The sequence below is a fragment of the Diospyros lotus genome, chromosome 13, assembly GCF_014633365.1.
Source record: "Diospyros lotus cultivar Yz01 chromosome 13, ASM1463336v1, whole genome shotgun sequence".
Classification (NCBI taxonomy): domain Eukaryota; kingdom Viridiplantae; phylum Streptophyta; class Magnoliopsida; order Ericales; family Ebenaceae; genus Diospyros; species Diospyros lotus.
Window position 1 is genome coordinate 11,172,148 of NC_068350.1, and position 14,945 is coordinate 11,187,092.

At 37.5% G+C, this 14,945-nt stretch overlaps 2 protein-coding genes and 1 non-coding gene across 3 annotated transcripts; all 3 read right to left on the reverse strand.

The window, feature by feature from the left end:
• LOC127789089 (putative lipid-transfer protein DIR1) lies at nt 1-690 on the reverse strand. Its single transcript, XM_052317862.1, has 2 exons — nt 327-690; nt 1-206 (listed from the first exon to the last, which is right to left on the reverse strand). The coding sequence occupies exons 1-2, from the start codon at nt 649-651 to the stop codon at nt 190-192; spliced, it is 342 nt and encodes a 113-aa protein (XP_052173822.1). The 5' UTR covers nt 652-690; the 3' UTR covers nt 1-189.
• Nucleotides 691-1,166: 476 nt separating this feature from the next.
• Nucleotides 1,167-1,238, reverse strand: TRNAD-GUC (transfer RNA aspartic acid (anticodon GUC)). Its single transcript has one exon. It is a non-coding gene; the product is annotated as a tRNA-Asp (tRNA).
• A 9,941-nt stretch (nt 1,239-11,179) lies between these two features.
• LOC127787938 (rop guanine nucleotide exchange factor 7-like) lies at nt 11,180-14,500 on the reverse strand. Its single transcript, XM_052316023.1, has 7 exons — nt 13,646-14,500; nt 13,419-13,535; nt 13,125-13,279; nt 12,838-12,912; nt 12,445-12,735; nt 12,001-12,357; nt 11,180-11,759 (listed from the first exon to the last, which is right to left on the reverse strand). Exons 1-7 carry the CDS (start codon nt 14,172-14,174, stop codon nt 11,529-11,531), a joined length of 1,755 nt encoding a protein of 584 aa, XP_052171983.1. The 5' UTR covers nt 14,175-14,500; the 3' UTR covers nt 11,180-11,528.
• Between the last annotated feature and the right edge of the window lie 445 nt (nt 14,501-14,945).

Below are 14,945 nucleotides of genomic sequence, written 5' to 3' on the forward strand. Positions count from 1 at the left end.
ACACTTGACAATAATATTAGCTTAATTTCCTTTTATATTAAGTTGCCCTAAAAGGCAATCTTTTATATTTATGGAGATGGAGGACATTACATTACATCACATTACATACAAACTCCCAGCTTTTCTATGGGCTATATAATAAGAGAAGAGCATCATGCATCAGTATTTCATCATCTTCCCGGTTCATCATCAGGGCAGTGTATACGCTGCAAATTGTACAAGCACTTAAACAATTCAGACCCAAATTGAACAAGAATTGGCTGCGAGAACACGAGTCGGAGTTATGAATTCAAAGAAGATAAAGACCATGGATAGAAGAAACTTACGGCCGCACTTGTAGCCAACGGGGCGGTTGGCGATGTTGCAGCGTTTGGGGATTGTGAGGGCGACGTCCGGCTTGATGCCGGAGCTCTTGGCACTGTCAGAAAGCAGAATGGCGCAGAGGCAGCTGGGGTTCTGGCCTATTTTCTTCACCGCCATGCAGCAGCTGCCGGGCACGTCCGCTTTCTCGTCCTGCGCCGCTATTAAGCAGGGCGCCAGCTTCATGGACTCGTCGTCCGGCGACGATTTCCCGCACGGTCCGGCGGTTTCGGCGACGCCGACGGCGAGAAGCAAGCCCAGAAGGCAGATCAGCTTCACGGGAACCTCCATTTTTTAGTTAATTCTCTGCTCCAATGGCATTGGACTTGGCCAACTTTGGGCAAATTTATAGCGCGAGAAGGCTGAGGAAAGTAGCACTTTGGTAATTAATGGTCGAAGCACTAAGCGATTTTAAAACGTTTTTGTGGGTGGTTTTGCGTCCAATCAGGGTTGGTAATGACTGAATGGATCGTGAAATGGGTTGTCCAGATTTTCAACCGGCGGCCATGGAAGTGCCCACCTACATCACATCCATTTTGGTGGGTACGTACGAAGACGATCCATCGTTGAGCTTGAGCACCACTTGGTTTAAATTTTGAGTTTCTTTCAAGTATTTGCTTCGCTCAGTTGACACAACTGTAGAGCTTGAATCTTTCATAGGTTGTTCATTCCCATTCCTTAAATTGGAATCCTAAATTTGGCGGAGCAGCTGTATTTCTCAAACAGAATCGCAAATCTCATGCCTTGCAAGAAACCGAGGAAAATTATATAAAAAAAAAAAGATGTGGCAGCAAAACTTTAAAGCTCGCCGTTGCCGGGGATCGAACCCGGGTCACCCGCGTGACAGGCGGGAATACTCACCACTATACTACAACGACTGTTTATTAGCGTCTCTTAACATTAATGATTTTATCGTGAGTACCCCTTTCCATTACTCGTGCCCCTCAAATTTTGTATTCTGAAATGTGGCCAAAGCACTCTCACTCCGTTCAAATTCCTCCCTCCTACGATAAAAATAAATAATTTATCGGAAGGTGTGACCATTTATACTTATCCGATATTTAAGAAATACACATATGAGCTTTAACACAAATAAGTTACATTCTTCACATACAGACCGACCAATGGCTTCTTGAGAAAAATCAAAAAGATATGAAGAGTGAGTTATGCCCAAGTCTGATCCTTCTGTGAGAAATCTAAACTCAAGTGATTTCAATGTGTAAACCAAATTCAGAGAAAAGAAAAAAGAGATGAAGAAGAGCAAAGAGCCACAAAAGATAGGGTTAAATTAGAACACAAAGAGACTATATATACAACACTAACCAAAAGACTAAAATACTCTTATTATAAAATATTAATAACGCTAACATCATCCCTCAAACTTATGATGTTATAACAAGAAGCAAAGAGATTTTGTTAAGCAAGAAACGTAAACGATGAACTGGATGAGACTTCGTAAAGAAGTCAGCAAGCTGCAATGATGAAAACACAAAGGGTAAGAAAATAGTGCCATGTTGTAGATAGTAGTGAATAAAATGACAATCAATTTCAATATGTTTTCAATTTCAATATATTTTCATGCGCTCGTAGAACACAGAATTGTAAGAGATATAAATAGCACTTTTATTATCACAATATATAGGGGTTGGAGAGGAAAGAAGAACACCTATGTTTGCAAGGAATCAAAGCAACCAGACAATCTCAACAGTAGTGGATGCCATGGCACGATACTTTGTCTTAGTAGAAGAATGAGAAACAACAATATGTTTCTTACATTTTCAAGAAATAAGATAATCACCTAAAAATATACAAATGCTAGTAGTGGACTTACGATCTGTGGGGTTATTTGCCTAATCAACATCCGAGTATGCACCGAACTCTAAATGGGAGGTTGATGGAAACAAAAGATTCTAAAAGCAAGTACTGTAAAAATAGTGCAAAATACGAACAACAACTATCCATTGAACTGTAGTAAGAGCAGAAACAAACTGATTAATAATGTAGACAACATAAGCAATATCAGGACGTGTAATGGTGAGATAAACCAGACATCCAACAATAGTGCGATACAAAATGGGATCTGTCAAGAGTACACCATTAGAAGGTGAATATCGAGCATTGGCCTCAAAAAGAGTGTCAACAATTTTTGTATCAGTAAGACGAGCACACTCAATAACATCAATAGCATACTTAGACTGAGATAGAAGATAACCTTTAAGAGAAGAAGTAACTTCGATCCCCAAAAAAATAAGATAAAGGACCCAAGTCTTTCATTTCAAAACAACAATGTAATTTAGACTTCAAATCAGTAGTCCCATCACCATCATCATTGGTAATAATCATGTCATCAACATATAATAAAAATAAAATGCGATTGATCGAAGTGTATCAAAAGAATATGGTAGAGTCTTGATGAATAGGTGTAAACCCAAGAAAGGCAACAACAGTGGAAAACCTTTCAAACCAGGCATGAGATGCTTGTTTGAGACCATAAAGTGTCTTTTTGAGTTTGCAAACATATCCAAGATGATGAGAAACACCAGGTGGAGAAACCATATAAACATCCTCTTGAAGATTCCTATTCAAGAAAACATTTTTAACATCCAACTGAGAAAGACTCCACTATCGAATAAATGCAACTGCAATAAGTGTACGAATAGTGGTCATCTTAGCAACATGAGCAAAGGTCTCCTCATAATCCAGACCATATTGTTTAGTAAACCCCTTTGCAACCAATTTAGCTTTGTAACATTCAATCGAACTATCAGATTTGGTTTTAATCTTATAAACCCAAAGAAAACCAATAACATGTTTACTAGGAGACAACAGAACCAAGTCCCAAGTGTCTATCTTATGTAGAGCAGAAAGTTCATTAGTCATATCATGTTGCCAAAGAGCATCTAGAATAGTTTCTTTATAGGGAGAGGGTTTAGAAAGTTTGTGAATAGAAGTTAAGAAACAATAAAAGGAATCCAAATAACAAGGATAAGCAAAATTAGGTAATTGAGTGGACTTACAAATACATTGAGGATATCGAGGAGGAGGCGGAGGCAAATAAGGAGTAGTAGAAAGAGCAGAAACAGGATCAACAATCTCAGGCGATGCTTGAGAGGCTATAGAAGAAGTGGGGACATCTTGAGCCGACGCATATGCACCTGTAGTGCATAAAGGACCAACAATACATGGGGTATGAGAAAGAGAGCTATTAATATCATCGGAGAATAGATCAATACGAATAATGTCAGACTTTGTCACATCATGAGTATTATTAGAAATTGAGAAGAATGGGATATGTTCAAGAAACACAACATGGCAAGAAACATATAATTTTTAATTGATGGGATCAAAATAACGATAACCCTTTTGGCCTTCCCTATAACCTAAAAAGACACAGATAGCAGAATGTGAAGTTAACTTACTACATTTTACTTTAGGACGAAGGAAAAAACAAGTATAACCAAAAACTCTCAATAAGGAATAATCAGGAGGATGCCCAAACAATGTTTCAAAGGGAGACAAACTCGACGTGTGAGAAGATAGAATCTTATTAATTAAAGAAACAGTGGTGAGAATTGTTTCTTCCCAAAATTCTCTAGGAACGTTGGTAGACAAGAGAAGAGAACGAGCAATTTTTACAATGCGCTTATGCTTTCGTTCAACAACACCATTTTACTGTAGGGTTCCAGTACAAGAAGTGGTGAATTGTCCCATTAGAAGCAAGCAATGCAGAAAAATCAACAAATGTATACTCCCCACCTAAGTCACACCGAAAACACTTAATTACAGTAGAATGTTGAGTTTTAACAAATGGTTTAAATGAATAATAAATAAGAAGAAAATCATTAAGTCGTTTCATAAGATAAACCTAACAATAGCTACTATAATCATCAATAAAAGAGGCATAATATCTAGACCCTTCTGTTGTAGCAATATGAGTAGGTCCTCACACATCAGAATGAACAAGATCAAATGGTGCAACTGAATGAGAAACGCTGTGACGAAAAGGTAAAGCAAAAAATTTAGTTAATTTACAACCATTACAATCATAAATGTCATGAGTTTGCAAATCACCCAAATGACCCTTAAAAACTAAAAATTGTAAATGATTAGCAAAAACATGTCCAAGGTAAGAGTGCCACAAATAAAAACCAGAGAAAAAGGAATTCAAAGAGAAAGATGACAAATCAACACCATAGGCTACAACATACGGTGGTCTCAAATTGTTCAAAACATATAGCCCTCATTGTCTACGGCCTATCCCAATCAACTTCTGAGATCAAGGATCCTATACACAACAAGCAGTAAGAAAATTGAACCAAGTAACTAGAATCACATAACTAACCAACAAAGATAAGATTCAAGGTAAGAGATGAAACACAATAGACATTTGAAAGCTATAAATTATGTGTGTTAATAGAACCAACACCTACCAAAGGTAATGGGGTGCCATCGGCAGTCATAATTGACAGAGATGAGTTAGAGGGACACAAGGAATCAAAAGATGTTAAGTTAGATGACATGTGCTTGAAAACACCTGAGTCAAAGATCCATTAAGGAAGCAAACCTGAGGGATGTTAGGATGACAAATCTGCATCAATAAAGGTTGACATAACATATGGTTGTGTGGCTAGGAACTTTTGAAACTACTATGCTAGATCAGTCAACAAGGGACCAGAGGAAGATGGTGCTCCACATATAGAAGAATCACAAGGTGGCATTGTAAGAACCCACATTTTCGTGAGGTTGACACGTAATTTAAGCAAATTTAGAATACCGAAAAATTTGCTTGATAATAGTTATAAGTACCGAATCGACTGCAGGGAGTGTCTCAGAGTAAAATTGTCTAAGGAAGATTATATGGTCTCGATGAGCGGTCTGAAATAAGATTTATGGTATCGAAAGAAATCGGAACGGGAACAGTTTTCGGTAAAGCTAAAATGCAACTATCATTAAGGTTACAAAATCGAATTGTCGTAAAGGACTCTTGAAAAATCAATGGAACCCTAGGGGGGCTCCGATTTGGCATAAGGATCAACTTTTCAGTGGTTTTGGGATTAATCGATGGCCTGGTGAGGACACTGGGGCGAAATCGTCTATATCGAGTAACTTTAAAGTTATTAATTTTGCGTTTTTGGTATTGAAATGTAAATTAATTTAATATTTAAAGATATAAATGTAATTAGAGAATTACCTAAAGGGAATAGAAGTGAATTTTAAAATTTAAATGTGTAATGTTTTATTTTTATAGTATAATATGTAGTTATATAATTATATATATATGTATGTGATGTGTGTGTGCTGTAAGCGTGGGATGACCCTTGCAATTTAACCATTCCCTGCAACTCGATGGTCTGAAATCTCCATGCTTTGCAACCGTGTGGCTAGCAATTGAGTAATCTTCACGCAAGATGTTATGGGCAGTGAGGTGAGGGAGCGATCGAGTGCCTATAAATAGAGGAAGCAAAATGGAGAAGGAAGCAAGCGAAGAGGGAATGGAAATGGAAGCCGTGGGGAGAGAGAACTTTGGCTGAGAGATGCGAGAGAGAGAACTTGGGCTAGGCAATCCGAGAGAAGCAAGGGAAAGCAAGAGAAAGAGAGAGCTGGAATGGAGATGGAGGCACGACCATGGCATCCCCGAAGCTACTGTTGCAATAGCCATGGCAGTACCACGGCGGGCGGAGGGCGACCAGTAAGTTCGGTGACGGCAGTCCGGCGAGGTTGAGGCAGTCGATGGAGGCCGGCGAGAGTGGTGGAAGTGGTTGGCGGAGGCTGGCTGTGCGCGTGGCCATGGTTGTCCGTGTGTTGGAATAGAAGCAGATGAGAGGAAGAAGAAGGGAAGAAGGAGAAAGGAGAAATGAGAAGAAGAAAAGAAAGAAAAGAAAAGAAAAGGAAGAAAAAAGAAAAAAAGAAAAAGGAAGAAGAAGCATGGATGTACGCGCATGGCAGGGCGGGAGGAGGAAGAAAAAGGTGGAGAAGAAGAGAAGAAATAAAAGAAAGAAAGAAAGGAAAAAGAAAAGAAAAGAAGGAAAAGAAAAAAAAGGAAAAGAAAAGGAAAAAATTAGAAAGAAATAGAAAAAAATGCTAGAAAAATCCCAAAATAATTCTAAGAAATTTTTTGGGCCAAAGGAGTATTTCGAAGTCAGAAAATGGATCGGGCACGCGTTTTGAGGATATGACACGCATATCGAGGAAGCTCGAGAGGCTAAATTAAGGTAAGTAAAATTTCTTAAAAAATTTCAAAAATTCAATAATATTATTTTATGAATTTTCGTAGTGAAATATTTGAGAAAATATTTTAGAAATATTTAGTTTGGATTTATTGAGGAAAAATAGGAAGAAATAGAGAGAAAAGTAAAGAAAATGCAAGAAATTATGGAAAATAGGTTTTAATACTTATTTAATCAAATATGGTGATTAGGATGCTTTGAGGTTAAAGTTGAAGTGACTTGTGCGAATTTTGAGGTTGGTATGCAAATCGAGGCAATGCATGAATTTTGAGACATGCGCAAATATCGAGATAGTCTGATAAGCTTGATAAAGTAGGTGGTACCTCCTAACTACATTTAGTTTTATGGAAAAATGGTTGGTTGTAGGTGATTTATGTTTCAAACCTCGATCCTCGGGAATGCTTTTATCATATTGACATGCTCTGATATGTATCCATCACGTAGACTGCATACATGACATGCTATGAAATGTATATGTACACGTTGATATCATTGATCACGAGCATTGTGGTTGTAAGGAATACGAATTGGCACTGCTGTTTTACCAAAAGTGCACCTATACACCCCGGCTTCGAAAGTGGTGGCCGCAAAAATAGTGAGTAGCATGAAGGGTGCAGTTGACCCTTACGATAAGTAAGACATTACATTCGTGCACAAAATATGTTTTCTGTACCCTTACTTAGATGATTTATCATTTAACTTCGGTTCTGCCTTTGGAATATTCAAACGTTTCAGATGGAGATTGTAGCAGATACGAGGACGAATGAGGCATGAAATGGTACTTAGCAAGGTGCATGAAATATATGTTTTGTAGTCTATGTATTTAAGTTCTGCTACTTTGAAATCTGAACGTTTTAAAGATTGATAATGTATAATCTTATTTAGGGTTAATGTTGAGAACTCATAATTTGTATTAAGTTATGTTGAGAAATGATGATATAAGATCTGAATTTCGATTAATGTTAAGATATCAGGTTCGATCTTTGTTTCCGTATTTGATATGTATAATAATTCTCTTTTGAGATAAATGTATGGGAATTTTAGGACAGATTCGAGGAATGATGTGATTTAGGATTAGTTTGAAAAGAAAAAAAAAATTATTGTTCCAAAATTGTCCCAAGTTATAACGTCCCCGAAAAAGTGGGGCGTTACAGGCATGATAGCTATTGTGTTAGCATTGCGACGATAAAATCACTATTGTGACTGTTGTTGGCTCTGTGAAGATTGTTGTTTCTTCAATAACCTAGGACATTGAGACTTTCAATGTCTCTTTTGATGGCAAAAGCTACACTCATCTCTAGCAACTTGCACATAACCTTTATTTTGATTCTGCATAGATGATCAAGAAGGTACAACCAATATTGAGGTGCTAAATAGAGGAAGAGATACCTTTCCTGCTAGAGATTTTAAATGTGTTTCCTCAACCACAAGTTTACTAATAACAAAATCAACTAAGGTAAGTGGAGTGTGATGCAAGATAGAGCCTTGAAGTCCCTCAAAATCACTATGAAGTGTCATAAAAAACTAAACCAATCGCTACTCTTCTTTATAAGTAATATAGTCCTGACATGCTTTTAGTTTTGTTGATTCTATAAGCGCTAATTCATCCCAAATCAAAGTCATAGTAGCATAAAACTCTAAAATACTCATTCTTTTATTGTGAAGCCCGTATATCATTCTCCAACTGCTACAATTTTACAAAGTTATACTTAATGTATAACTTATGCATGTGATCTCAAACCTCCTTTATTTTTTCATACTTTGCCAAATGTGTATCAATAGACTGCTCAGAGTTGTGAATCCAAGTAATAATTTTTACATTGTTTAATTCCCAAGTATTTAACTTTGTCACATAATTATTAGCACTACTCTTAGGTTACACAACTGTTCCACTAACATATTTCCACAATTTTTTACCCTTAAGAAAATTCTTCATCACGGTACTCCAATACGAATAATTCTTCCCATTTAACCTTATGCTAATAAATTGAAGTGAATCATCCATTTTAATTGTCATGATAGAGTCAACAAGTAACAACACACAAACAACCAATTCTACGCCTTGAACCACAACCAAAATAATTCACATAGTGCACCGAATTCAAATAATGCCAATATGAAGATAAAATAATCCTATATAATGCCAAACGACCGATAAACAAAATTTCAATTGATAATGGATAAAAAAATATTGAATCTAGGCCAAATTTGGACCCAAAAAAAAAAATGGATCTGTCTGGCAAATCTGACGGGTTGAATCTAGTCAGATTTGGGTGAGATCTGGGTTTGAAGCTTAAAGCTTTTTCAATAATGATTGATGATGGCAGAAGCAACGGAAGAGGAATGAAGCTTGCAACAACAATCGGTAAGGCAATGAAGAATATCAGTGAAGGGGCAAACGGCGGAGGCCGAGCAAGAAACCAAAAGTGGCCGGCGAGGGGGAAGGAGGTGGTCAGATGATCTGCTGCAAGAGGAAGACAAATGACAGTCGAAGATGGTGATGCTCGCGACAGTGTCGGTTGGACGAGAGGGTGATCGACGGCGGCAGTTCGACGCAAAAGGAGATGAAGAAGACGAGTCAAGAGAGGCGGAATTGGATCTAGTATCTGAGAGTCCCAAAGATGAGTCCGAATCGAGAGGGAGCAGAGGGCCAAACAGAAAGAAAACACAAAAGTAACCGGCGTCTAATGGCGGCAATGAATGTGGCTGTAGACGGAAGCAACAATAGTGGTGATGGTCAACGACTCTGAGGCAACGACGGCGTCAGATAGTGAAGGTAAGGGCATTGACAATGACAGGAGTCGAAGAAGATGTTAAAGATGATGCAAATCAGTTGCAAATCCAACGGTTGTGATCCAATGGCTGAAAAATCTAAACTCAAGTGATTTCAATGTGTAAACCAAATTCAGAGAAAAGAGGAAGGAAAGGAAGGAGAGCAAAGAGCCACAAAAGTTAGGGTTAAATTAGAACACAAAGAAAATATGTATACCGAAAATTATATTTGTAACCATAAATTTTGCTCTTCGCAACTAGTGTAAAGTAAAATATTAGATTTTACTATTTATAACCACATTCATTATTTTCTACAATCATTTCTATTCCAAACATATTCTTCAAATACTATCCTCAAAAACAACAATTATAATTATAACTTTTCAACGTACATTAAGTTATTTGTAATAATATTTTATTTTAGTATTTGTTATTAGATTTTATTTAATTTTATTTTATTTAATTTATGATAAAATATCATAAATTTAATATAAATTTTAAAGAAATAAAAATAAACATAATTTTATTACGACTTGCATTTAACTCAAAAAAATTAAAATTAAAAAAACATTAATTCAAGAAAAAATAAATATAATATTAATCCAAAGATTTAGGACACGATGATTCAAAATAATTTATATACATTTGAAATAATTTATATATAAAATCATTATATATATGTACATAGTTATAATATATATGTATATAATATATTATATACATATAATATATAATAGTATAAATATATTATATACATTTGGGGAGAATGGAATTCTCCCGACCCTCAGGGTTCGGGAGAATTGCATTCTCCCGAATTCAATTAATATATGTTAATGTTAACATATGTTATATATTAACATTATATTAATTATATTTATTATATTATATAACATTATATTAATTATATTTATATAACATTATATTAATTATATTTATATAATTATATTTATTATATTATATAACATAAATATAATTAATATAATGTTAATATATAACATATGTTAACATTAACATATATTAATTGAATTCGGGAGAATTGCATTCTCTCAAACCTCAGGGTTTAGGAGAATTACATTCTCCCGAATTTATAGTTTCGAGAAAAATGATTTTTCCCAAATTTATGATTTTGGGAGAATTGATTTTTCCCGAATCCATGAATTCAGGGTGCTTATCAAACCCTGAGATTCGGGGTTCCCCAAACACCTAGAATCCCAGGGTTCGGGGCATCCCTTAGCCCCCGAACCTCGGGGTTCGGAGGCATCCCCCAGCCCCGAACCCTAAGGTTCGGGGCATCTCCCACTGAACCTCAGGGTTCGAGGGCATCTCCTAGCCCCGAACCTTGGGTTTGGGGGCATCCCCAGCCCCCGAACCTCAGGGTTCGGGGCATCCTTTAGCCCCAACCCCGAACCCCGAGGTTCGAGACATCTCCCAATCCCCAAACCCCGGGGTTTGGGGTTTCAAAGCGTATTTTTTATTTTTTAATTCATCCCTCGTGAATTTATATGTAAATTATGTGATTTAACTAGTGATAAATGTTGTAAATTGTGTTGTTTCTCGCTGGAATACGTAGATAATAGTGGATAATAATCTTCCATCACTAATAGTAACTGATAGTGACTGCTAATAGTAACTAATAATTGGTTATGGCGAGAAGAATTGGCCTGAGCAATGTTTGGTGTTGAATAATAGTGGTTGTGTAATGTTTGGTGTTAAATAATAGTGATTGTGCGATGTTCAGTTATAGTTGTGGGTGAGTAAAATGGCTGTAGCAATCGTGGTCGAGAAAGTGAGTGAACGCGCTTGAAGAGTAATGATGGGTGGCTGAGCGTCAAAGATTTAAATGAAGGGCAAATATGAGTTTTCATCTCTGGGTATTTTAGGAATATTAAAATTAGGTTACGAAGAGTAAAAAGTATGGTTGCAAATAGAATTTCCCTATGTATACAACCCTAACCAAAAGACTAAAAGACTAAAATACCCTTATTATAAAATACTAATTACGTTAACATACGCTAACACTTTCAACTTCACAGGCTTATATATAGCTGCTGCAGTTGTTGCCTGTCTCTTGAATCAACTAGAAGATGCTGCTTTTTCGCGCCTAACCCACGAGGGGCAAGCTTGCTGCTGCTGACGTTCAGCTATCATCCTCCCTTTTCAGGGCTAGCATTAGCAAGTTGTGTGAAAAGCCGTCTTGTATTGAGTGCTCAAGATGGGCAGGGAGTATGCATTTCCAAAACTCTTGGGAGCAATCCCTCCTAGCTTAGAGATTGGCGTGAATTGATCTGAACGCTTTGTCAAGTCATCCACACAAAGCAGATCATCTATCCGCGCCATGATATTAGATGCGAGGCCCTCCAAAACTCTTGAGTAGCTCTCCAGAATGGATTTGCCAACATCCTAAAGAAGAGGGTACATGTCGCCATTAGGTGCAACTAAAAAGACATTGTTAGAGGAAACGAGGGACCCAAAACAATGAATATTGTATCGCTTGAGGTAAATTATATGACACTGGTACAGAGCTAATTATGAAGAGAGTTGCCTATGCAGGAAATAAAAATAAACCTGATCAAGAGTTGGAATTGAAAATATTCTAATCATAACAGGCATATAGGAAAAGTTTTGAGAGGTAGATTAAGACCTCGTTGCACTGGATTTTGCTTGTGTCTAAGGTTGTCTGAGGGAGACCATGATACCGCTGCTTCAAGCAAAGCAAGAGGCTCTCGGCTCTTTCTGCAAGCAATTCTCTCTTCTCCACATCTGTTACCAGCTCTTTAACCATCTCCCACGATGATTTTGAATTGGATCGGCTCATGCTATTTGGGGGTTTCGAATTAGTTCTTCTACGCCACAGGTAGATTGAGGCCTCTACTCTGTTGGCAATTTCTAGTGCTTGATGTTCAGAAGACAAATCGAGGCAGTCAAGCAGGCATTTGGGTGAAAATTGTTCTGAGGTAATATATCGGTAGATAAAATCACCGAGGCAGGATCTTCCATTCTGGTTGAAAGGCAAACAAAATCAATGAATAACAATGTCTCATTTGTTTCGATTTTAGTGTGGCCTGGCATTGAAGTATTGATATACCTTTGGAAGAGTTTCCAAGTATGATTCAGGGACTTCCATCTCAGCTAAAACAACACCGTTTGTGGCCATGACAGCTTTTATTATTTGATTCATGCAATTGCGGCAATGCTGCAACTGTTTTCTTGACTTTTCGCTAAGGCCTTCAGGAGGAACTCGGGGCAATGGCAGCCACCATTTTTCGCCTTGGCATGGAAGGGGCCTCCGGAAGGAGGATGAACTGTCAGCTTCTGGGGTTAGGATACCTTGATCAACATACCAAAACTCTGTATTCGCAAAACTGTCTAATATTTCCTGCAAAAAGGGGATTTTGAACTCGGGATGACATGCCCAAACAGGGAACAATAATATACAGAAAGAGACGACAAAATGAGGAACGAGTGCCTGAAATCTTACGAGAAGCATGTTATCTAATTTGCGGAGGGCTGGAAGATTAGTGTAAAGATCTGATCTGGGTTGAGAAGTCATGACCTGAATCACGGTGCAAAAGATAAGGATCAATACAAGTTTGATTAGATGTGAAAACATGTGTTGGCTAATCAAATCTGAATCCTCGTCCATTTAGTACTTGGGATCGAAAAGTTCAGCTTTGCGCTCTTTCAAATTTAGAAGACTAAATTGCACTAGTTCATCTTTTGATGAAAACTAACTTATGATATCCACTCATGCTGTGTTATATTTACCTCAAACTTACTTCCATCAGGAAATGTCTGCCAAGACGGTTTTAACTCGACAATGTAATCAGCAATGGAAAGAAACCATCCCATTTCTCGTTGCCACATTGATTTCTTCTGAGGAGGTAGAGGTTCTAGTCTCCATAGTTGTCCAAACAATGAAGCTAAAAATTGGGCACAAAAAGTAGTAACCAAAATCAATGAAGGCTGGTGCAGCAATTGCATGCCAATCATAAACAAATCCACATCAAGCCAGAGCAAATTAACCAAACAAAAACTTCATCTAACTGGGGGATAACATACCATATAGATTAGTAACTGCATTTGAAATAGCCATTGCTGTGCAAACCCCGTTTCCACAACCGGACATATCTTCTCCAAGCAGCAATTTGGAAAACCTTTCCTTCATCAGCTTAATCTCTAATTTACAACCCATTGAAAACATTGCGAAATTATCAGATCACAGGCATAAGCAGAGATACAGTCAACATCTACTACTTGCTAAAGGGAAAGAGAAATGATTCTAGTACCAGATGGCGATGGGCCTTGTTTCTCTAGTTTTCTATCATCCAAATGTGGTTTATCAGATTTTGGGACGGGCCAACCCATTGAAGAGAGCGAAGATGAATCGTCAGAGCTGCTGTGACTGTGTTCTTCTTCTCCATTCACTGTTGTTTCTGATACCAATAAATCGGAGCTTGAATTGCTATCTCCACACTCCTCTCCAATCAAATCATTTGTCTCCTCCAGAACTCCACTTTCCTCAATTAAAGCCTCCATCACAGCGTCAAGAGACCAAGGAGAAGCACAGTAGAGAGAGTTGTTCACCACCATGCCATCGAATTGGACCCTTCTGAAACAAAACCCATTTGAAACTTTGGCTCTACAACACAGCCTGCTCGCTGATTTCGACACCCAGAAAGCTAAAAATGAAAATGGGCTTTGGGTATTACACCTTCTGAGCTTCAACAATGGACGGCACCAGAGCTTGAGCTGTGTTTGTTTGTTCTGTTGGATTGGGTCCCTTTCTTGTTTTGGGAGATAGAAAGCTGTATCCATGAGGCCTCAACCATGTCTGATCGTGAAATGAGAAGGGCAGAGAGAAAGGCCTTGTTCATTCAAGCAAAGCAAACTGACAAATTGCATTGCCCATCACAATATATTTGAGACCAGATTTTGAAAGACGTTTAAGGAAAGCGGAGAGCAGGAATGCTTTAATTGGAGCAAGGAATTAAGCAAAGCACGCTTGGGAACACAAGGGGCCTAATGGAATAATAATAATAATAATAATAATAACATAAATCTTAAAGGCATGAGCGTTATGATTCTTATGAACCCTTTGGCATGCAGTTTAAGCACTAAGCATGGCACTGAATGCACGACTTTTGCTCGCTGGGGGGCCAGAGGAGGAGAGTCCTCTCATGACAATTTCCAAGTAATTTCTTCCCTTACAAGGCGTTGCCCATTTTACTTCTGTGCGTCCTATTTCGTTCCTTCGTCTGTTGTCGTTTTGTCTCGCCGGCTGTTTCGTCCCAGAGAATATTATTTACATCTAAAAAGACAGTTAAATTTTGTACAGGAAAGTATTTTTTTCTTTTTGTTCATATATATTGGCAAAAATTATTCTAAACCCAGAGCGTTCAATAATTTGATTTTTTTTTTTTAATTTGAATGCCTAAAGGAGCATGTATAAATGGGACATCCTCATGGAGAAAGAAGGCAAAAAATGAAAATACCTTTGTGCCAAGATTTTTAATTTAAAAAAAAAAATCAACAATTAAGGGCATGTTCGAACTTTGAGTATTCTTTTTTTTATTTTAATTTATTTTC